Genomic DNA, 20,808 nt, shown 5'->3' on the forward strand with positions numbered 1-20,808 from the left:
GCCATACAAGGTTTCCCCACCGGGGTCCACGGGCTACGGGGAAGATACGGGACACGACTTTCCGGGCCATAGCAACTGATAGAGGACAACGGAGCGCAACTGGCTACGGTAGCCGTTAACGGTAGCGGCGGTAACGGTGGCAATGGTGATGCTTCCGCCACGGCCCGCACAGCGGCTGGGATAGCGAATATTCCTTACAGCTTCACAAAACACCGCATGCATCTCATCATGTTATTCCGTCATTTTACTCCGGCGTTGCATTTTGCTGTGCGGGGGATGTTGTCTTCTTCCCAACACACAGCGCCACACTGCATGTCCCCATTTCCCCACTGTCCATTCCAGTCCAGTTAGGGACCAAGAGCAACTGCCTTCAAACTGGTTCCGGCGTTCCCTGCTATGCATATTACTTCCGCACAATTGGGGGGTGTTCGTGAAAGCCTGAGGGAAGCCTCGGACAGGGGCGGTGTCCACGGATGCGCATATGTACACAAACGTCTCTTTATAACAGAAATATATCTGTTCACCGATAGGAGGAAAACTCCATAGCTGTCCAGTCAAGGCCCTCTCAGAGCAGGGCGGAACTGTCCAGTCCAACTTGTATGGGATTGAGGGGATTCTGGAGCGCTTATGATGACGCTGCCACCAAAGGCGTGTTCCTCTGTGGTTATGGTCTCGCAACGCGTTGAGCGCAAAGTTGTGGCTTAAGCCGCGCCGGTGTCTTTACGATATGGTTGCGTTTCGATTTTGAAGAAGGAAGCATGTGCATGATACGAGGACTGCCGTGTGATTTCTTGTTTGTGAGGTCCGCGCTCATGACCTCCGGTGAACGACCGGCAGCCGTCGGTCAAAGCGCCCGCATTATGCATAACTGCCGCCCCGCGACCGCTGTCACATCAGTTAAGGCGTAAGAGTCTTTTCGTAGCTTCCTGAAACAGAGACTCGTGCTAGAAGAAATCTCCTTGAGAGAGGACCATTCTGATATTGTTACTCTGGAGGTAAACGTTCGACGTCCGTTGCGAACGCTGTCTCACGTCCAAATTTACTGGTGATGTCCCCTACAATATAATATTTGGAAATTGCAGTGTTTTTACCTCTTCCGTTGCAAACTTGCTACACGCACTTTTCAGTCGAATAGCCACGGCTCCGGAACTAATGCAACGGCAGGAGAAGACGTTTGTTTCCATCATCGTCTACACAAGGCATTGAAGATCATCTAATGTATAGAATAGTGTGATGACATTCCTTTTGCTAAAATTCATTAAAGTCTTCTGCGGAAACAGTTGTCATGGCTTCAAACACAATGGTTTTACCTGTGAAAAGCAATGCCTCTTATAGTCCGCTTCCAACAACAAACGCCACTGTAGACCCTCCGCCACGAAAGATCTTCGGGATACCAGCTGCCGTAGTCGCAGGCTTTTGTTACTGCAGCGCCTCCGCGTCTATGGTGCTGCTAAACAAACACGCCTTGGCATCTTTCAATTTTACAGCTCCAAACGCGCTGCTTCTCTTTCAATGCGCGCTCGCTGTTGTGTTGGTCAAGGTGTGCGAGGCAGCGGGGTTCGTTAAACCTCTCCAGCCCCTTAAGCGTGGCCTCGTCATCCTCTGGTTCCCCGTCACTTGCATCTTTGTCATGATGCTCGGCAGCGGATTTTACGCGCTCCAGCTAATGGGAATCGGCATGTTCTCCGTTTGGAAGCAGCTTGCCAACCTGACGACGGGTACGTTTGCGCCAGCTCCTCCCTTCCTCATCCCTCCACTCATCCACCAGCTAAATCAAGCCCAACCCAGGCACACATTCACTTTAAAACCAGATATCAGGCTACGCAAAGCAGCTGGTGTTCCCAGTTAAACATACACAGCAGCACACATAACGACGCACAGATGCATATCACACAGTTCCGCTGACGGACAGACGAACACAAAGTCGAAGCCTGTGGGGAAGGGGGAATGCACGGGGAGGGAGAGAGCGAGGGAGGGAGGGAGGGAAGACAAATGGTTCCCGCCCTCCATCCCCCATCGGCCGCGGTTGCAAGGACTTGCAGGAGGTTTAGGGCCGCAGAATCCCAGTGTCCTTGGAAGGTGTGTGATGAGGGAGCCCTTACCCGGGGGCCCAGGGATTGCCCTTACCGGCGAAAGGCGGAAAGGAGGGCGACCCGCCCCTGAAAATGGGTGAAGGGTTGAGGGGGCAGGAAGAGGAGGCAGGGGCGTGGCCCGTGTGCCCCGACAAGAACCCTAGCGCGGACATCAACCCAACCTTTCACTTCCCGCATTTTTTCATCCACATCCGTCACACACACACGGGCGGCGGTGGCGGCGGCGCGTCCGGGAGCCCTCCTGCGCCCTCTCTCCAAGTTCGCCCCACACAGCGGCCCGGGTCGAACTAGAGTTACAGGGCACGTGTGTGTATGTCCTACACCCCCTTCCCCCCACAATCCTCCCCACCTTACAACCTGCAAACCCCCGCTCCAGCCTATTGCCCCCATTCCCCTACACCCCCACTACCACCCACATCGCAACCACACCCATACACACCAACACCCTGCGCTATCGTAACGCCCCGCTTTGTTCCCGCCCCCGCATGCACGTCAGCGCTGGGTGACGTGTTCATCTTCCGGCGGTCGTACAGCTGGCCGGTGTGGGCCTGCATGGGCCTTATGATCACCTCCGCCGTGGTTGGGGCCTCCACTGACTCGAGGTTCAGCTGGTCAGGGTACACCTGGCAGGCGAGTGATGGGGGGGGAGGGGGTTTGGGGGAAGAGAGTTTGGAAGGGAGGGGGGAGGGGGAGGAGGGGGGAGGGGGTTTGAGGGATTTGACGCTGTCGGGGAGGTGGAGAAGATGACACAGAAACACACGCACACGCGCGCTCAGAACTACTGAAGCACGCGTGCGCATCCGCCCCCCCCTTCCCCCCTTCCCCCCCCTCCTTGTCTTCTCGAAGGTTGTCAACTGCTTGCTGACCTCGGCTTACGCGCTTTGCTTGCGTAGTGTGATGGACAAGGTGCCCATGTACACTGTGGACGGAAATAAGGTGCCGATGTATGTATGTATGTATCCATGTATGTATGTATGTGTGGATGTATGTGTGGATGTATGTATGCATGTATGTATGCATGTATGTATGCATGTATGTATGCATGTATGTATGCATGTATGTATGCATGTGTATCCTCCCATTGGAGCGTACCTACCTACCTACCTACATGCCTGGGGTATTTGCTTTCCTCGCCCCTCACTTGTGCCCCCCTTTACATCACCTTCCCGCCACCTCCCCCCCCCATCATACCCCTCCATCACACCCCTCCATCACACCCCTCCCCGCAGATGGACGAGTTTAGCATGGTGAGTGTCGAATTGCGTGTATATGTGTATGTACGTACGTGCGTATGTACGTAGGTGCTTGCTTTGTGTTCTTGGTGGGATATGGGTTCGTACGTATATATGTAATATATATGCATTTTAATATGACATTATATTATATTAATGCAAGGAGGGGGAACTGTCTCGGGAAGCACGGGAAGGCGCGAGGGCACTTAGCAGCCAGGGGGTGCTGCCCTTCTCTTCTAACTGTCAATCACCCTCGCCCGCCTCCCCCACCTCCCCACCCCACACACGCACATCCCCCCCTGCTTTCCCCCTTCCGCAGCCTTCCGTCTTACTCCGCCTCTCCCACCTTTGAAAAACCCTCCCAACCCATCCCCCAAACCCCCAACCCAAACCCCAACCCCCAACACTCTTTAGGTGTACTACAACAACTTGTTATCCATCCCACCTATCTTGGTGCTGATGGCGGTGTTCGGGGAGTACGACGGACTGCTACAGCAGCCCGCTCTCACACTACCGCCCTTCCAGGCAGTAGCGGTGCTGGGGGGGATCATCGGGTTCGCAATCAGGTGGGGCAGTGGGGGGGGAGGGCGTGGGGGTGTGTGTTTGTGTGCCCTGTGAACAAAGGAAATCAAGGGATGTCGGAGGAGCAGCTGCAGCAGCAGTAGCAGCAACAGCAACAGTAGGAGCAGCAACAGCAGTAGCAGCAACAGCAGTAGCAGCAACAGCAGTAGCAACAGCAGTAGCAGCAACACTAGGGGGAGTTAGTACGTGCTGTTCCGAAGATGTGCGAATGCGGGGGCAATTGCAAAGGCTGTATGTATGTATGTATATATGTGATTCTGATTTACGTTAATTCCTTCAAGTGTACTTTTGAAGAAAGTCACGAGGCGGGCTTCCCTCCTCCCCGCACCCCCCGCTATCCCCCTCACTATCACCACCAACAACAACAACAACCTTTCCGTTCTCCCCTGTCCTCCTTTCCGCCCCCACCACCCAGTTCCATTGGGAATCACGTACCTATTACTCCCACCACAGAAACACACGCATACACACACATACCTCCCCCCACCCCTCCCTCCCCCACCCCTCCCTCCCCCCACCCCTCCATCCCCCACTTCCCTACTCCCCCCGAACAGCTTCTCCAGCCTCTGGTTCCTGTCCCAGACCACCGCCACCATCTACTCCCTGATCGGCTCCCTCAACAAGTTCCCGATCGCGACAGTGGGCATCCTGGCCTTCAGAGAACCCACAAACGCGAAGAACATGGCCAGCATCGTCATAGGTCTGGGGGCAGGTGGGCAGCGGGCTGAGGGGTGAGCTGTACGGGAGGCGTATTGAAGGGGGGGGGTGAGAGAAGCCCGCGGGGGAAGGGGCAGAAAGAGAGGATGGGTGGAGGGGAAGGCGGGGGGGAGGGGGGAGTCATGAACATCACAATCACCACAATCACAATCACCACAATCACAATCACCGCCGTCACCACCACCGCTTCAGGTGTAATCTTCACACAGTACAAATCCAAGTGAGCCGAGAGAGGGAGAGAGGAAGAGGGAGAACCCCCGCCGCCCACACCCGCCCCGCCAAGGAATCAACCGACCGGGCAGCAGCAGCACCAGCAACAGCACCGGTACTGGCAGTAGCACCAGCAGTAGCAGAGGCCTCCGGTATAGCGCTGGGGTCTGTTTGTCTGTATGTGTCGTTCAGTTGGGATGGAAAGCCAGTACTGTTATCAAGACGATTACGGCATGGGTGGGGGATGTGTGTGTGTTTATGGGTTTGGGGCTGAGCCCCCTGGGGTGGGGTGGGGTGGGGTGGCGGGTAGAGGGGCGACGTAACGACTGCTGGGTGCGACGTGTAGGATGTGCTGCCGTACATATGACTCGTCGTTTGGATCTTTTCCCCCCCTCCCCTTCCAAAACACATTTCACAGTTTTACCTCTTTACGGGCGACTCACATCCTCCGAGCACACATTCACTCGCATATACAGGTGGTCCTGGCCCAACTGTGGCGCCACCCGCAGCATTTCGCACACGCCACATCACTTTTAGTAAAGACCCTTCACGGGACTGAATGCAATAGACACCCAGAGATGTCTATTGTATGAGTGTATGTATGTATTGTATGTATGTATGTATGTATGTGGGGGGTGTTCAGATGCGCCCTATCATGAGGCCACGTGGTTTGGGGGGCACGCGACAACGACACAACCGTTGACGCCCTTCTTCCGTTGTTTACAGACCACTGACGCACGTGTATGCATGTATGTATATGTAGTGTGATTTGGTGGTACGGAGATTCACGTGTCGTACCGATTGAGGGATCGCGGAGGCGGGCGAATGGGGTTGTGTATTTGTATATGTGCTTGGATGGGGGGGTGGGATGGGGTGGGGGATGGATAGCGTGGTGGGTTTAAAGTGGGTGGATGGGGGTGATGGGATTGGGAGGAAGAAGAGGCCCCTCGAAGAAAACCCCTAAAAGAACACAACTAGTGTTTTTCTATTGATTTTTATCTATGTGTCTGCGTGTATGTATGTATGTATGTTGTTACAGGGTGGTATAGCTTCACCAGCGGCCCCCTTTCCCGAGGCAGTTCCCTGCTCTCCCCTGCGAGAGGGGCACCCTAATCCATTCACCCCGTCCGACTCCAGAATGTATTCGTTGGGTTCAGCAACTCACCACCAGCATCCAACCAAATCTAGCGGATCAACGGCGCCATAACTTAGTTCCTGGTCAGCTCGCAAATATGTGTATGTGTGTATGTGTGTTCGCACTGGCACAGGAAGTACATTTTCCTGGTCGGTGCTGCTGCTGCTGCCGCTGTTGTTGTTATTGCTGCTGTTTGCGAAAGGAGATGATAAGAGGTTTTGGGATAAAAAATGACAAAATGCGACTTATTAATGACGGCGACTACGTATGAGAGATACCGTACATGTAGAGCATGTACGTCATTACGATGACGCTATATACATTTTGGTAGTTCGGCAGATAACGGAGGGGGGCTACGTACAGCTCAGGTGGGTGGGGGTGATGGCGGTGATGGCGGCGATTGGAAGGGAAGCAGCAGCAGCCGCCGAAGCGGTCGAGGCGCTGTTGCAGTGCCGGCCGACGGCTTTGCGGCCTAGCTGTTAGGCGGTTGTGTGCGTGTACATCTGTATGTATAAATGTGTACGCATGTAGGTATATGTGTATGTATGACTTAGATTACACTGTGGGCCGCGAGAGCCGGGGGCCGAAGCCGAAACACAGCGCAAGGGTCTGGAGCACACAGCACAAGTCGGTTAGTCTTGTGTGCTCCCGACCCCAACTCAGACTGCCAACACTCTACGCAGCCACTCCGCAGCCACTCCATCCGGGGATGGCGCTGCATTGAATACACCACGAAGGGCTCTCAGGTCCCGCTAGAGCGAGTCCACAAGTCTCAGCTAGGGCAAAGTCAAATGTATGCATGTAGGTATGCAAGTATGTCACCCCCCCGTGGGTGAGGCCGTACGCAGAGACGTTTTTTTGTGTATGTGTGCGCAGAAGGGCAGTCCGTGGCTTTGTTCCTCTTCGGCCACCTAGCAGCCGCCGCCGCCGCCGCAAGGCAGCAGCGGCAGTAGCAGCAGTAGTAGCAATAGTAGCAGCAGTAGCGTCCTCCGGCGGCGGCCAGCTGATGCCGCTGCCGTGGTTGGTTGGTGACACCATACATCTCATTTTCGCATATAGCCTTCTTACGGCGGGTTGGGGGGAAAGACGGATGGGGGGATGCTGTTCGGGACGGGGAGAGGCCGCACGTGTGTGTGTGTGTGTGTGTGTGTGTGCATTTGCGCCGTATACATCCGATGTTGACGGTGTATGGCCTTCGCTCGTCTGTAATGGAGCTCAAGCCGAAGCCAGAGCGTGTCTGTCTGTCTGTCTGTATATGTGTATATATGCATGTATCCTTGCTTGTTACGAAACCGGGTTACGCGATGTGAGATAAAACTAGTGATGAGCTGCGCAGTGCTACGCGCGCATTCGTGTGTCGCCACTGCCGCAGTGGCGGCTGGCTACATACAGTTCGCGGCGCCAGCTACAGACAGCTTCAAATCGAACTCACGCCGAAATGCTAAGCCGCAGCTGTGTTTTTTTGTAGTTGGGACCAGCCCAAGTTTTAGTCCTCGTTTCCCACAGGCGACTGTCGGACGCAGCATGTCAAGCTGGGAAGCAAGTTTGGTGAGCCCGAGCTTGGTTGGACGACTGTTCAGCTGGTACAGTATTGCGGCAGCAGGACAGAACAGGGCGTCGCAGGGCCGTCGGCTGAAACGGGCGGGACAGCCAGGATGACGGGCAAGGGTGAACTTTAGCTTTTGAAAACTTTTACAGCAGAAGGTAGATGGTGAGGCGGGGTGTGACAGTTGCAGTCCGTTGGATAAGGCTTTGAGCAGGGACTTCGAGTTTAAAGTAGCTGTACGGAGAAATGTACGGTTACGAAACCTTCAGGCATTCCGAGTGCTTCATGCTCTGAAAGCGTAGCGATGCGCTGCAAAGATTGCGTACCTGTATATGGATTTACACTGTAGCGTGCTGTGGGCTTCGATTTGAATTTTAACGCGCCCGTGACGAAATGCGATAGACGCCTCGAGAGTTGCGCTAGCAATTTGACATCAAATGGTAATTAATGTGAAATATGTAGCAACACTTCTGGCTGTTTTCCTTAGTCTTAGCTTGCCAGCTGTCCCGGCAGACACAAATGTCGCAGCGGATGGCTATGCCTGCAACGATGAAAACGGTTCGTGCACATGGTCAGATCAGTTGGATGATGCCAACGAAAATTATATCAGCCTTCAGGATTCTTCGAAAGAGGCGATTACTATGGGCCCAGCGGCTGCATCCCCAAACAGCGTCGACAGAACAGCAGCAACCTGCGGCAGCGGTGAAACAATCGCAGGACATGCGGACATTATAAAGGTGACTGTGACATCTGACGGCGCTGCCACGTGGAGTCCCCCTGTCCTTGCCGCAGCGGCGACAGATGGACCTAGCAGCGGTGCCCATGACGACCCAACCGCTGTTACGACCACCACCACTTCCCCCGCATCTCCACTGCCAAGCGATGGTTCTATTCATGATTATGATCCTCAACCAAGCGCTGGGCAGGCCGTCGCGGCGCCTACGCCTGCCGACGCCGTCACAGAAGCGGTGGCCGCCGCTGATGCTTCGGCAGTTGACACAGGAACAGCAGTACCACGTAATGCAGCAGCGGAGACGGCACCGGAGGCGCCAGCGGCAGCGGAGGCTCCAGCGGCAGCGGAGGCGCCAGCGGCAGCGGAGGCTCCAGCGGCAGCGGAGGCGCCAGCGGCAGCGGAGGCGCTAGCGGAAGCGGAGGCGCCAGCGGAAGCGGAGGCGCTAGCGGAAGCGGAGGCGCCAGCGGAAGCGGAGGCGCCAGCGGCACTGGCAGCGGAGGCGCTAGCGGAAGCGGAGGCGCCAGCGGAAGCGGAGGCGCTAGCGGCAGCGGAGGCGCCAGCGGAAGCGGAGGCGCTAGCGGAAGCGGAGGCGCCAGCGGCAGCGGAGGCGCCAGCGGAAGCGGAGGCGCCAGCGGAAGCGGAGGCGCCAGCGGCACTGGCAGCGGAGGCGCCAGCTGCAACAGATCTCCAGGCGCTCCGTGAGGTTCTGGAGCAAGCCCGGGTGGCGGTGGAGCGCTTAGAAGTCGCAGTAGCCCGACACGAGCATCGTCTGGCGGCACTCGCCGCCGTCACGACGTCGCCAGCTGCGGCGGCAGGATCCGCCGCGGCCGCGGACCCTGCTATCGCGGCGGCTGCGGCGGCTGCCCTGCGCAGCCTAGGTATGGACAGCAGCGGCACCTCCGCGGCGGCCCGCAAGGCGCTGCGTGACGCGCTGCAGCTGGTGTTGCGGGAACGGAGGGCCGCCGGCTTCGGAGCTGTCACCGGCCTGTCTGCCGTGACCGACAATACCATCACTGGCGCCGGCGTCGCGGCGGCGGCGGCGGAGGAGGACTGGTTTGGCCGCCACTTTGCGCTGCGTGCCGCCGCGCGGCTGACGGCGCCACTGTCGCAACCGCCAGCGACGGAGGCGGCGACGAACGTGGCAACGCCGGCGGAGCCGGCAGCAGTAGCACCGGCGGCGGCCCCATCTCTTGTAACGTGTGTATTCCCGTACGAGCTGCCGCATCCCAACGCTGCCGCTGCTGGCGGCGGCCCTCTGCAGTACATCGTCGCTGGTGATGCAGCGGGGTCGCTGTACATCTTAAGTCCTTCTGACGGTGCCGTACTGGCCGCGCTTCATACTGGTGCCGACTCGCCCGTCACTGCCTGCTCGGCCTTTTCCGTACGGAGATACGAATCCACTATTATTACGGGGCACGCCAACGGCCAGACGCGCAGCTTTGCCGTATTGATGCGGGAAGCCCAGGACGATGCCACGGCGGCGGCGACGGCGTCGCCTCCTTCTCCTCCTCCCACCGATCGGAGGCGTCGGCAGCGCCAACGCGGTATCAGTACGGCAGCTCAGGATAAGCTTGTCGTACACTTTGTACGGCTACGCCACGTGGTGGAGTCCATGCCGGCGGGGGCGCTGCCCTGGGCGGCGGTGGAGGAGCTGCCAATGACGCTGACGGGGGCGAGTACGGAAGCGGCGGCGGCGCAGCCGCCGGCAGACGCGGCGACGGAGGCGGCAGCGGCAGCGGTGGCTGACGCCATCGCCGAGTCGCAACAATATACGGGGCCACCAGCGCCGATCATGCACATTTTGCCGTACAGGTTGGAGCGCCGGACTGGCGGCGTGTTGACGTCGACGGCGTGTGCGGTTCTTGTTAACGACAGCGGGCCCGTGCGTTGTTGTGAAGTAGGCAGTGTTACCTCCTAAAACACACAGACACACACACAGACACACACAGGGACACATATACATATAGACTTCTCTAGACATCTCGCGGCTCGCATTTCATTTAAAACACACACAGGCACACACACACAGGCACACACACACACACACACACACACACACACACACACACACACACAGGCACACAGGCACACACACACGCATACATATGGGCGCCCCAACCACAGCCTTCCACCCTCAAAGATACGTAACCCCTCTTTTTGTCATTGTTTCAACCCCCTTCTTTCCTTGCCCCCAACGTGAGGAGGAGCGCGCTGCTCGCTGATGTGCAACCGATGACATGATGCATCCCACTTTGTAATTCCCCGCAGACTGGGCAACAAGGTCACGGGTCGAAGACATGTTCTCGTTCTGGATCGAGCCGGGAACTACCGCTTGGAGCGAGATAATGGCACAGTGCGGTTTTGGGCCCGAACCAACAGAACGCAGCTGGCGGCCACATTCGGTGAGTTTGGTGTACCTATATAGGTAGGTAGGTAGGTTTGTATGTATGTATGTATGTATGTGGGTAGGTAGGTGGGTAGGTGGGTAGGTAGGTGGGTAGGTAGGTGGGTGCAGGACTGGTCTTTATGTGAAGGCAGTTCAGTAAGCCTGTCTTTCCCCTCCTCCCCCCACTCCCTCCTCGTCCTCCTTTACCCTTCTTACCATGTTTTTAACAATTTGGTGCTCATGATGATGTTGCTGGTGTGTTTCCCGCCCACGACGCTATACTTCTCCCCCTTCCCTCTGCACCGCTCTTTCCCGCCACTCCCGCCACTCCCCCCCTTCACCCCTTCACCCCACCCACCCACCCCCACTCCCCCCACTCCCCCACTCCACTCCCCCATTCCCCCCGCTCACGGGCCCTCTCAGTGGGCACGCACGCGGTCCTGCTATCCGCCCACCACGCCACCCTCATCAACACGCTGCAACCCCGAGCCCCCCGGGCCTACGTGGTGAGTCGCCGCCGCTGCTGGTGGTGCTGGTGGTGCTGGTGGGTGGTCGGTGTGGGCCCAAGCACCCAAGCACCCGCGGGGGGCCGCGTAGGAGCTGTTGGCCGCAGCAGCTCCTAATCAGGAGGCACCAGCAACACCGTTCAAACTATTAGGAATCCGCAACTGCCCCTCATTGGGCGCAGCTCATCAGATCCATGAGGGAGCATGGCGGTGTTGGCTTAGTGCCACTGGCTTAGGGATTACATACTTACTTACTTACTTTGTTCCGGCTGTGTTTCGGCTTCGGCCCCCGGCTCTCGCGGCCCACAGTGTAATCTAGTCGTACATACATACATACATACATACATACATACATACATACATACATACATACATACATACATACATACATACATACATACATACATACATACATACATTCCCCTTTGTGTGGCAGTGTCACAACCTGAATGGCTCTCGGTTGTTAGTGGCGGCTTTCGACAGTCACCGAACATTCCGGTCGTACGGCATCAACGGGCGGGGAGAGCTGCTGTCGCTCGTCACACCACACGAAGGGGCTCTCGCCACTTGCAAGGTTTGCTGGGGCTGTTGGGGAGGGGGGGGCAGGAAAAGTAATATGCAGCAGTTAAATCGATGGCTGTTGTAGCCGGAGCGCGTAAAGAAAGAAAAATTTGGCTGGCTACCTGCCTGGATGAATGTGTGTGTGTCTGGATGTTCTGCAGGTTCATCGCGCCACTCCGCTTCCCTGGCTGGACCTCCACCAACACCAACACCAACACCAGCAGCAGCAGCAGCAACAAGGCGAGGAGCAACCAGGAGGAGGAGCAGTAGCACTCAGCCGCCACTCCTTGTCCCTGACGGCCCTACGGGGCTACCTGCTGATGACCCATGGGTCACACCGGGTGTTGTTCAACGTCTCCGGGGTCATCAGGACGGGAATACCCGCACTCACGTCCACCAGGGACCATGTCATTGGTGAGATGGCGGCTGGATGCGTACGGCATGCCGGGTGATGTTTGTAAAAGTACGGCAAACATGAAGAGGTGTGCGCAAGCAGTTAAGAATGCCCACTCTGGTAGTTGGCCAAACGGCTGTACTGCCGTACATATAGAACATGAGGCACAGAAACCCACATTCAGTCTTTCCCGCTGCTGTCGCCTCCTCCGCCTTCTCGTCCTCCTCCACCTTAACCAATATCAATATCAGCATAACTCATCACATGAAGGGGTCTGAAAGTAACTTGTCACACGGCACCTCCGCACCTCCGCCGCGGCAGTGAACGTGGCGTCGGCGGCGGCTCCGGCGGCACCGACGGCCGCTGCGACGTTGCCATCATCATCCGCCGCCGCCGCCGCCGCCACAAGCTTACTCATTGGCGGCATGCTGCCGCCGCCGCCGGTGGTGGCGGTGGGACCCGGCAGCCAGGTGGTCGTACTGGCGCTGCCGTCATCGCCGCCACCGTCCGCTTTGGCTGCCTCGGCTGTACATGCCGGCGATGATGCCTCTAACGGCGGAGGTGGCGGCGGCGGCGGCGGTGGCGACAGGATCGGGCCTTCCTTGCTTGTCTTACTCGACGCTCGAATGCCCCGACCGCCGGTGTCTGGAGGCGTCAGCAAAATTTGGTCGCAACCCGTATTTGTAGGTGAGGAGGAGTTGGCAGTGAGGGCGAGGGCGAGGGCGAGGGCGAGGGCGAGGGCGAGGGCGAGGGCGAGGGCGAGGGCGAGGGCGAGGGCGAGGGCGAGGGCGAGGGCGAGGGCGAGGGCGAGGGCGAGGGCGGGGGCGGTGGCGGGGGTGAGGGCGAGGGCGAGGGCGAGGGTGAGAGTGAGCGGCGGTTTGAAGGGGGCTACATGGATGAGTTGATGGAGCTTCCGGCCGCCCTCATCACCCTGCCGCCCCGCCTTCAACGGACTCCCTACCCTACAGTACCGCGCCGTACCGCGCCGTACCATTCCCCGAACAACTGCTGGTCAAGGGGTGTTGTCGTCTTTCTTCGTACATGTCGTACATTGCATTTCCACTCGCTACGCCTCTTCCCTCTCGTCCCTCCTCCCCTCCCTCCTTCCCTCCCTCCTTCCCTCCCTCCTTCCCTCCCTCTGCTTTGCTTGCTCTCCCCACCCACCTCCGGTTGTCACCTTCCTGAACACGACGCCCACATCGCCCCCCTCACCCCCCCCTCGACATCAGCCGCCATGATGCTCGTGGGCCTATATCAGTTCTGGCGGATGTCCAGCACGCGGAACCAGCGGAGGACTATGCCCTCCGCCAGCAGGAATATCCGCAGCCGCAGCGGGTACGGCACAGGGTACGGCGGGAATTCGTTCGGCTATGCGGCGCAGCATGCGTACGGCGAAAACAGGGTAAGACGAAAACTGGGTCGAGGTCTTTGATGGTGGTGGTCGGTGGGGGGGTGGGGGGGTAGTGGGGTGTGGAGGGGTGGTGGTGGCCCTCGCAAGTGCTGAGGAGGTATTTCATATCCTGGATGTCAGGACGTCCGGTGGCGTGGGGTCCCTCTACCTGTATACCTCCACCTCCACCTCCACCCCCACCTCCACCTCCACCTCCACCTCCACCTCCACCTCCACCTCCACCTCCACCTCCACCTCCACCCCTACCACCTTAAGCAAGGGGCACCCAGGGCCTCCTCCAAAAGCTCTCCACCGCCGCCCAGAGCCCCTAAGAACTCCCCCTCGCAGGAGCGAGGTACAGGCCACTGCCCCACAGCAGCTGAACCTCCTCCTCCTCCTCCTCCTCATCATCATCATCATCACCAGGCCGACTAAGGAAACCGGATCCGGCTACCGCTCGCTACCGCAGGTGCTGCTACAGCCCCGCAGTGCGCTCCGCAGAGGCCGGTCTGACAGACCCATGGGTCGAACCGTCACGTACGAGGATGAGGAGTACTAGGAGCGAGCGAGCGAGCGAGAGAGAGGACGAAGCGGGCGGAAAACGGGGGGAGCGAGGAAGAGAAGCAAATTTGGGAGAGGGAGAGAGAGAGAGAGAAGACGGAAGGGAGAGCGGGCGAAGATGTTGCAGCTCGGACTCGAACCGCACCGCCACACAGACAAGACACCAATAAGCCGGACCACCTGCTCGCACCGGACCGAGCTGAGATTTCTCCCAACTGACTTCAAAATAGGCAAAAGGAGTGCAGTGACCTCCGGAGGGCTTCCAAGGCTGCCTCTGTACAAAACAGCAGCAACAGCAGCAGAAGCAGCAACGGTAATATAGTAGTACGGCGGTTTGGTTTCGGAAGTGTTCGGAAGGTTTCGGCCACACTGCACACAATCATTTTCCCTCGCATTCCCCGTGTTGAGGCGGCCCTCCCAAGTAACCCTTCTGCTTCGCCTTTCTGCTTTGCCTTCATGTCTCCTTTCGGCGTTTTCGGAGAGGATGGAGGAGCGAGCCTCTTTCCGCACACGCATAAACGTACAGTCACTCACTTCTCCCTCATGGTCAGAATTGCTCTTTTCCAACATGACCAACTGCTTGATCACACAGACCGACCGATGTCTCTATTGTTCGGGGCTTAATCCGGCAAATCACAGCCAGCTTCCCCCGAGGACAACGATAATATATTCTTAATATTGCGTCTAGAACGAGCACAGGCGTTGATAATGTGCCGATGTTTGTATGTATGTGCGGGCGTGTGTGTGTGTGCGTACGCAAGATGTGCGGGCGACAAGTAGCTTTGCGGCCGTGGCTTATGTACAGGAGGGCAGGGATTAAAATGTGGGTTTGTGCTCAGTATTGACTGTACGTCCCGCACATGTACGTAAATGCCGTACAAACTGCGAAGGTGGTGTGCAGATTCCAATTTCCAAAAGGAACGGAGGCATATATGCCCTGCCGGTAAGTGACAGACGTCACGTGCGGCAGATTCGTGCAGTTTGGGCTTGGGCTTGGGGGGAGAAAATGTATCTTATTATACCTCCCCCTCTGCACCTCCTGCTGTACGACGTCCTTCTGGACGATGTGAAGGTGCTGATGCAAGGAGATGGACGTGAGAGGGGCCTTTTCTTCACCGCCCGTCGCCCACCTACCCCTCGCCCTGGGCCTCTTCGCCCTGGGTCTCTCGTACCCGAACGATATTTGCACACTGAAAACCCACGTGCACAACTTAAAAAGTCACTTATACACACCGTTGCAGCATAAATAACCCAAGTGCGGCATTTTGTGTCACATTGTCAAATGCAGCATTTAAACACCTCATATACATCACGGCTTCTCGATGTGTGGATAATCCGGTTCCTGACAATCGCCGTCAGGCAATTAAACCAACAACCCGTCGTACGATTCCCTTAAGCCTCACGCTCTATTACCATTACCATGTATTCCCTGCCTTGCGGCCGCAAAATCATCATGCGCCGCTGCACTCCCTACGCCATCGCGCCACGCAGCGATCGATTGATCGATCGACCGTTGCTCACACTCTTACCTGCCTGCCGGGACGGAATATTAAGGCTGCCAAAACACGACACCAACAACACCGAACACGCTTGCGAAGAGCGCAATGAAACGAGCTCTGCTCGCTTCCTAAGACTAAAACCTAAAACCCCATGCCTGCCCTAAGGCACCCGGAGGTCGACTACAGCCACTAGCACCTCTATCCCCCCCTCCCCAAACTAAACCAACAAAAATTAAAGACACGCGCGAACCCCCTTTTCTCTCTGCCCTTTTTCCCGCACCCCCGCCGATAATATCAGAGCCCGTCGTCGAGCTACGCACCTTCTCGGCGCCTGCTCACTGCCCGTTCACACACACACACACACAAACACGGAATCACGAGCCAACACAACTTGACACCTTGCTGCTGACACTTAGTTGCACCTCTTAGGGTTTGTCTGTCCCCCTGCCCTTCTTTACCCCCACTTACTCCTTCCAGCCACAGCAGCACACAGCCGGCACCATTCGGTCTGGTAAGGAGGGGGCGGTTCGTCCTTTTCGCCCCGGGAGCATTTCCCCAACACCCCAAGTCCTAGTCCTAGTCCTGAAAGAACAGCAACAACCCTAGTCCTTGGGGGGGCTCGAGGGAGGGCAGGAGTTAACCGTCGTGAGGGAGAGACTTCCATGACGCTTTCACGTTTTTGTTGCCGTACTTGAGGTTAGTCACCATGGCGGTGGCCCCTAATGACTGACAGGGCGTTCCAGAAGCAAAAGTTTAAGTGAACTAAATATACATCATCTCAACGGAAATCGGTCACAACGGAACAGAACAGTGACAGACAGACAAACCGAAAAGTCGGCTTGCGGTAGGCAAACAGATAGACAGACCGACAGACCGACAGACGGACACAGGGGCAACAAACCATGGCAACAGCCAGACTTGAACACAGCAAAAAAAAACGCCAAAGACGTCCGGCCCAGCAGTAGCAGCAACAGGAATAAATAGCAGCAGCGGCAGCAGTAGCATTCTTGCTGCGGTTGCAATTGTAGCTACATCCTCCTCACTTCCCAGGCACAATCAGGTTCAGGATCTTTCCTGGCACGTAGATGACCTTTTTGATTTCCTTGTCGGCCGTGTATTTGGCCACGTTGGCGTTACCCACCGCAGCCGCCATCGCGTCGTCTTGCGACGCGGCCGCCGCAACCTGGACCGTCCCACGGGTCTTGCCATTCACCTGTACGAGAGACACCGACCAACACAAGACACCGATGCATATGAGCACGTCACATATGAGCTCGTTGCACCCCTCGGGGTAACGAAATACTACCGAGGTTTAAAACACACACGCACACGCCCCCCCACACACATAAGCTATTTGCACGTTGGGTTACCCCGGGCACCGGGTAGGGCTAAGGGCTGAAAGGGCGGTTCCTAGTTACACCATGAAGCCATGTCCCCACCGCCTATAGCAAGATTCGGACACGGATATCTGGACAGGAATACGGGTATTATTATCTGGCGGTAACATAGGCGGCACCATGGGTCTGTCTGTCTGTTTGTCTGTCTGTACCTGCACAGGTAGGTTGACGGTATCCACCACCAGCAGCCCCTCATCCGCCGCCGGCCAGCTCTCGTACGCCAAGGAGGTGCTGTGGCCGCAGCGGGCCCACAGCTCCTCACTTAAGTGGGGGGCGTACGGCGATAACAGCAAAACGAAGGGCTGCCGGGGCAGGGGGGCCGGGCGGTAGAGTGCGAGGGCGTGTAGAAATGTTAATGCTTTTTATCCTGTTTGTCCTTCCATTTGTATGTCTGTCAGTCGCAACTCCGCATACACACAGACAGACAGACAGACAGACACAGAGACATACGCAGTATCAGGAAATCCTCCCCTCCGAGTACCCCTCGCATGTGCGAGAACACCTAACCCACCACCCCCCTGCTCCCCCCCCCTTCCCTCTCACCTCGAGGGCAGCCCGAGGTCTGTTGTTCCACGACTTGGTGACCCCGTTCACGAACTCCATCATCGCGGCGATGGCCGTGTTGAACCGGAGCTCCTCCGTCTCGATGCTCACCTAGCGGGGACGGGGGGGGGAGGTTATGTGTGTGTACGTGTGTGGGGAACTTTAAGGGGATGATGATATCCCCTAAAGGGGAACTTTAGTTTTAACGATCTGATCTGAGCTTTCACGATATGGGAAATGCCGATTTGTATACATGTGTGTGCGTGTGTATGTGTGTCTTTGTGGCGTGGAGGCGGGTGTGAGTGTAACAGGAGATAACCGAAAAAGGGGTTACGGTTGGAGTTGGTTGGTTGGTGGGGGTTGGAGTTGGTTGGTAAGCAGAGCTAGGTCGACGGGTTTGACGACGGCGCGCCGGGTGACGGGATACGAATTACGGGACGAGCAACGAGAAGTAGCGGGAATGGAGCACGGGGCATCCCGCCCAGGATGGGGGAGGTGGGAGAGGAAGGGCAGTGACTTGGTTCAGAATGCGAAATCAACAACATCTCGCCACCAAAGCGCTGTCGCTCCACTCCACGGCTCAGAGCTTTCGAGACAAAACAAGAAAAACAGGCGATGAACGTCACCATGAACGCCCCGCTTTGCATGCGCTTTTGGGAAGCAAGGCCAAGGGGTCAAGGGCCACCCACCCACCCACCCACCTGACGACTTCACCGTCACCCCTCACCTTCTTGATGGTCTGGTGCAGCAGCCTCAGCTGCTCCCGGGAGGGCGGCTCCTCACTCACTCCCCCCTCGAACAACCTCCACACGCGGGCAAGGAAGCGGTGCACCCCCTCCACCCCCCGGGTGGACCATACCTGAGCACAACAATACACACAACAACAGTAGCAGTAACGGCAGCAGTAGCAATAACGGCAGCAGGCGGGTGTGAGGGTGAAAAGGTGGATGCAAGTGGTGGTGGCAGCTTTAAAACACGTCGGTCGGTGTCTGCTAATGCGCTCGGAGACGGCGGTGCCGACAGAGAGAAGTTGAGGCTGCAGCGCAATGGGGAGCATACACACAGACACAGTACGAACGTACGAATGTACTTCATGCCGTACTTTGGTGTCCCGCAGTGGCCCCATGAACATCTCGTACAGTCGTAGCGAGTCCGCCCCAAACTGGGCCACCACATCATCAGGATTGATGACGTTGCCACGGCTCTTGGACATTTTGTGAGCTCGGGCCGATACTCGGACCCGTGGGTCGGTCTTCAACACGTAGCCATCACCTCGCTTGTCCACTTCGGACTCGGAAAGCTGCACAGCAAAATCACACATACATACATACATACGTACATACATGCATGCATAGATACACGGCAAGATGAGTGGGTAGGGGGTTCAATGATGACGCCCAAACCCCTCATCATCCACATCAAGCAGCCATACACACCCACACGGCCCCCCCCCCGCCAGCAGCAGTCCCCGGAGAACTTGTGGAGTTGGACACCCCCCCTTTTTTAATAGGGGGAAATACTCCTTTTCCCGCCATTTCTCAACAAGTCCTTTAAAAACACTTTATCTCACAGCAGTAAATAGTACGACAATAGTACTCTCCTTTCTTCCAGTCCCACACAGAGACCTTGAGACCCTCCCTTGACACCGCCCCTCCCCTCTCCCCCGGCGCCGGTTGCTGCATACCCCCCTCGTCCCCGCTTTCTGGCCCCCCTCCTTCTACAACCCCCAAAGCCTCCCACTTCTGCCGCGAATAGTCCTCCTCATCGGCATTATCATCACCATCACCATCATCACCCCACCCCCACTCACCTTCACCGGCACCGCCCCCGGCGCCCCTTCCTCCATCCACTCCCCACTTGCGCCGTCTCTGAAGGCCGTGTACTCCACCTCACCCAGGATCATACCCTGGCTGACCAGCCGCTGGAAGGGCTCAGGGGTGGATACGACACCCAAGTCGTACAGAACCTGGGTTGTCGTACAATAAAGAGGCGTCGTCGTACCATATTGTGTGTGTCTCGTAAATAGAAAGTAGTGAAAACATGGTTGCGTGTGTAAATATGTGCTTGCTGAAGGAAGCGCAAGTCAAAAGGAAGTCGAGAAACAAAGCACGTATGTGGACTGGTATGGTGAGGTGAAGCGACACCATATATATACATGCATCGCAGTGTTTGCCCATCTATGTTGAGTCGTAAATAAACCTGATTATCTTTCACGTAAAGATAATAAAAATCCATGTACGGCAGCGGAGAAGCTTCTTCCGTTTTTCCGCTTTTCCTCATCATCACGGTACCTTGTGCCAGAAGCGCGCGTACAGAAGGTGCAGTACGGCATGCTCGGCCCCTCCGACGTACAGATCTACGGGCATCCAGTACTTCTCCGCCTCCGCGTCCACGAGGGCCGCTCCGAAACGGGGACTGATGTAACGAAGGTAGTACCTGGGTAGTCGTACGGGTAGTCGTACGGGTAGTCGTACACAGGTAGTCGTACACATGTAATCGGCCAGGGCGGAGGTGGTTTTTCCGGTGCGCAGGGGGGGTTATATGACTTGCTCGCCTTTTCTCTTCACCCTTCCACTTGCACAAAACATGTGCAAAAGGAGCTTTGCCATCACCACCCAACCCAACTTCCACCCACAACCATATCCCCACACCCGCACCTGCAACCAAAAACCAAAAAACCCACCCACCCACCCACCCACCCACCCACCCGCCTACCCCAGTTCTACATGGCGTAATCCCCTCACCCCGCAAAACCCACCAAAATCCAACCAATCCCAACCCAAACCCAATTCCAACCCCACCAGCACGACCTCACCAGCACGACCCCGCCCACTGCGGCATAGTGGACGTCTCCCTCCTCGCGGGCGTTACACCGTCCCGTGGGTCCACCGTGTTCACCCACGAGGGTATGGCAGCGAGGGGGGACTCCGGCGTGCCGGAGGGTTTGAAGCGGTCCGTGTCGGGCAGGGTGAGCGGCAGAGAGGACTCGGGTAGGGGTACGGCCTCGTCACTACCTGGGGAGTGTGTGGGGGTGGAGGTGGTGGGGTGTTGTGAGGGGTGTTGTGTGTGTGGGGGGGGGGGAAAGGGGAACGGAACACACCAGGGTCGGCATTCAAGGGCAGCAGCTCCGGGGGGGGGTCTGAGAAGTTCTGTTATGGTTCCTTACGGGCTGCCTGACAGCCCGGCATCAAAACCCCGGCTTCCCCCCCGCCTTCCACAAACGCATACACACACACACATACACACACATACACACACATACACACACATACACACACACATACACACACATACACACACACATACACACACACATACACACA

At 57.2% G+C, this 20,808-nt stretch overlaps 2 protein-coding genes across 2 annotated transcripts in view; one reads left to right on the forward strand and one right to left on the reverse strand.

The window, feature by feature from the left end:
* Positions 1–1,300: 1,300 nt before the first annotated feature.
* Positions 1,301–14,044, forward strand: VOLCADRAFT_89221 (uncharacterized protein; the record flags this gene model as incomplete). Its single annotated transcript, XM_002948710.1, has 19 exons — positions 1,301–1,718; positions 2,590–2,633; positions 2,940–3,029; positions 3,323–3,340; positions 3,740–3,891; positions 4,462–4,619; positions 4,817–4,844; positions 6,103–6,118; positions 6,653–6,770; positions 8,308–10,060; positions 10,517–10,650; positions 11,058–11,140; positions 11,863–12,115; positions 12,417–12,656; positions 12,788–12,955; positions 13,325–13,497; positions 13,762–13,840; positions 13,912–13,954; positions 13,987–14,044. The coding sequence occupies 19 exons, from the start codon at positions 1,301–1,303 to the stop codon at positions 14,042–14,044; spliced, it is 4,026 nt and encodes a 1,341-aa protein (XP_002948756.1).
* A 2,077-nt stretch (positions 14,045–16,121) lies between these two features.
* The window catches only part of VOLCADRAFT_89222 (uncharacterized protein), a gene marked incomplete at both ends in the record, with an annotated part of 11,834 nt that continues 7,147 nt past the window's right edge, over positions 16,122–20,808 (reverse strand). The window contains 9 exons of the mRNA XM_002948846.1: positions 16,122–16,163; positions 16,600–16,758; positions 17,095–17,244; positions 17,486–17,596; positions 18,213–18,344; positions 18,588–18,785; positions 19,296–19,451; positions 19,777–19,921; positions 20,301–20,499. Coding sequence (XP_002948892.1) covers positions 16,122–16,163; positions 16,600–16,758; positions 17,095–17,244; positions 17,486–17,596; positions 18,213–18,344; positions 18,588–18,785; positions 19,296–19,451; positions 19,777–19,921; positions 20,301–20,499 — 1,292 coding nt within the window. The remainder of the gene's footprint in view (positions 16,164–16,599; positions 16,759–17,094; positions 17,245–17,485; positions 17,597–18,212; positions 18,345–18,587; positions 18,786–19,295; positions 19,452–19,776; positions 19,922–20,300; positions 20,500–20,808) is intronic.

This window comes from Volvox carteri, assembly GCF_000143455.1.
Source record: "Volvox carteri f. nagariensis unplaced genomic scaffold VOLCAscaffold_11, whole genome shotgun sequence".
Lineage (NCBI taxonomy): Eukaryota > Viridiplantae > Chlorophyta > Chlorophyceae > Chlamydomonadales > Volvocaceae > Volvox > Volvox carteri.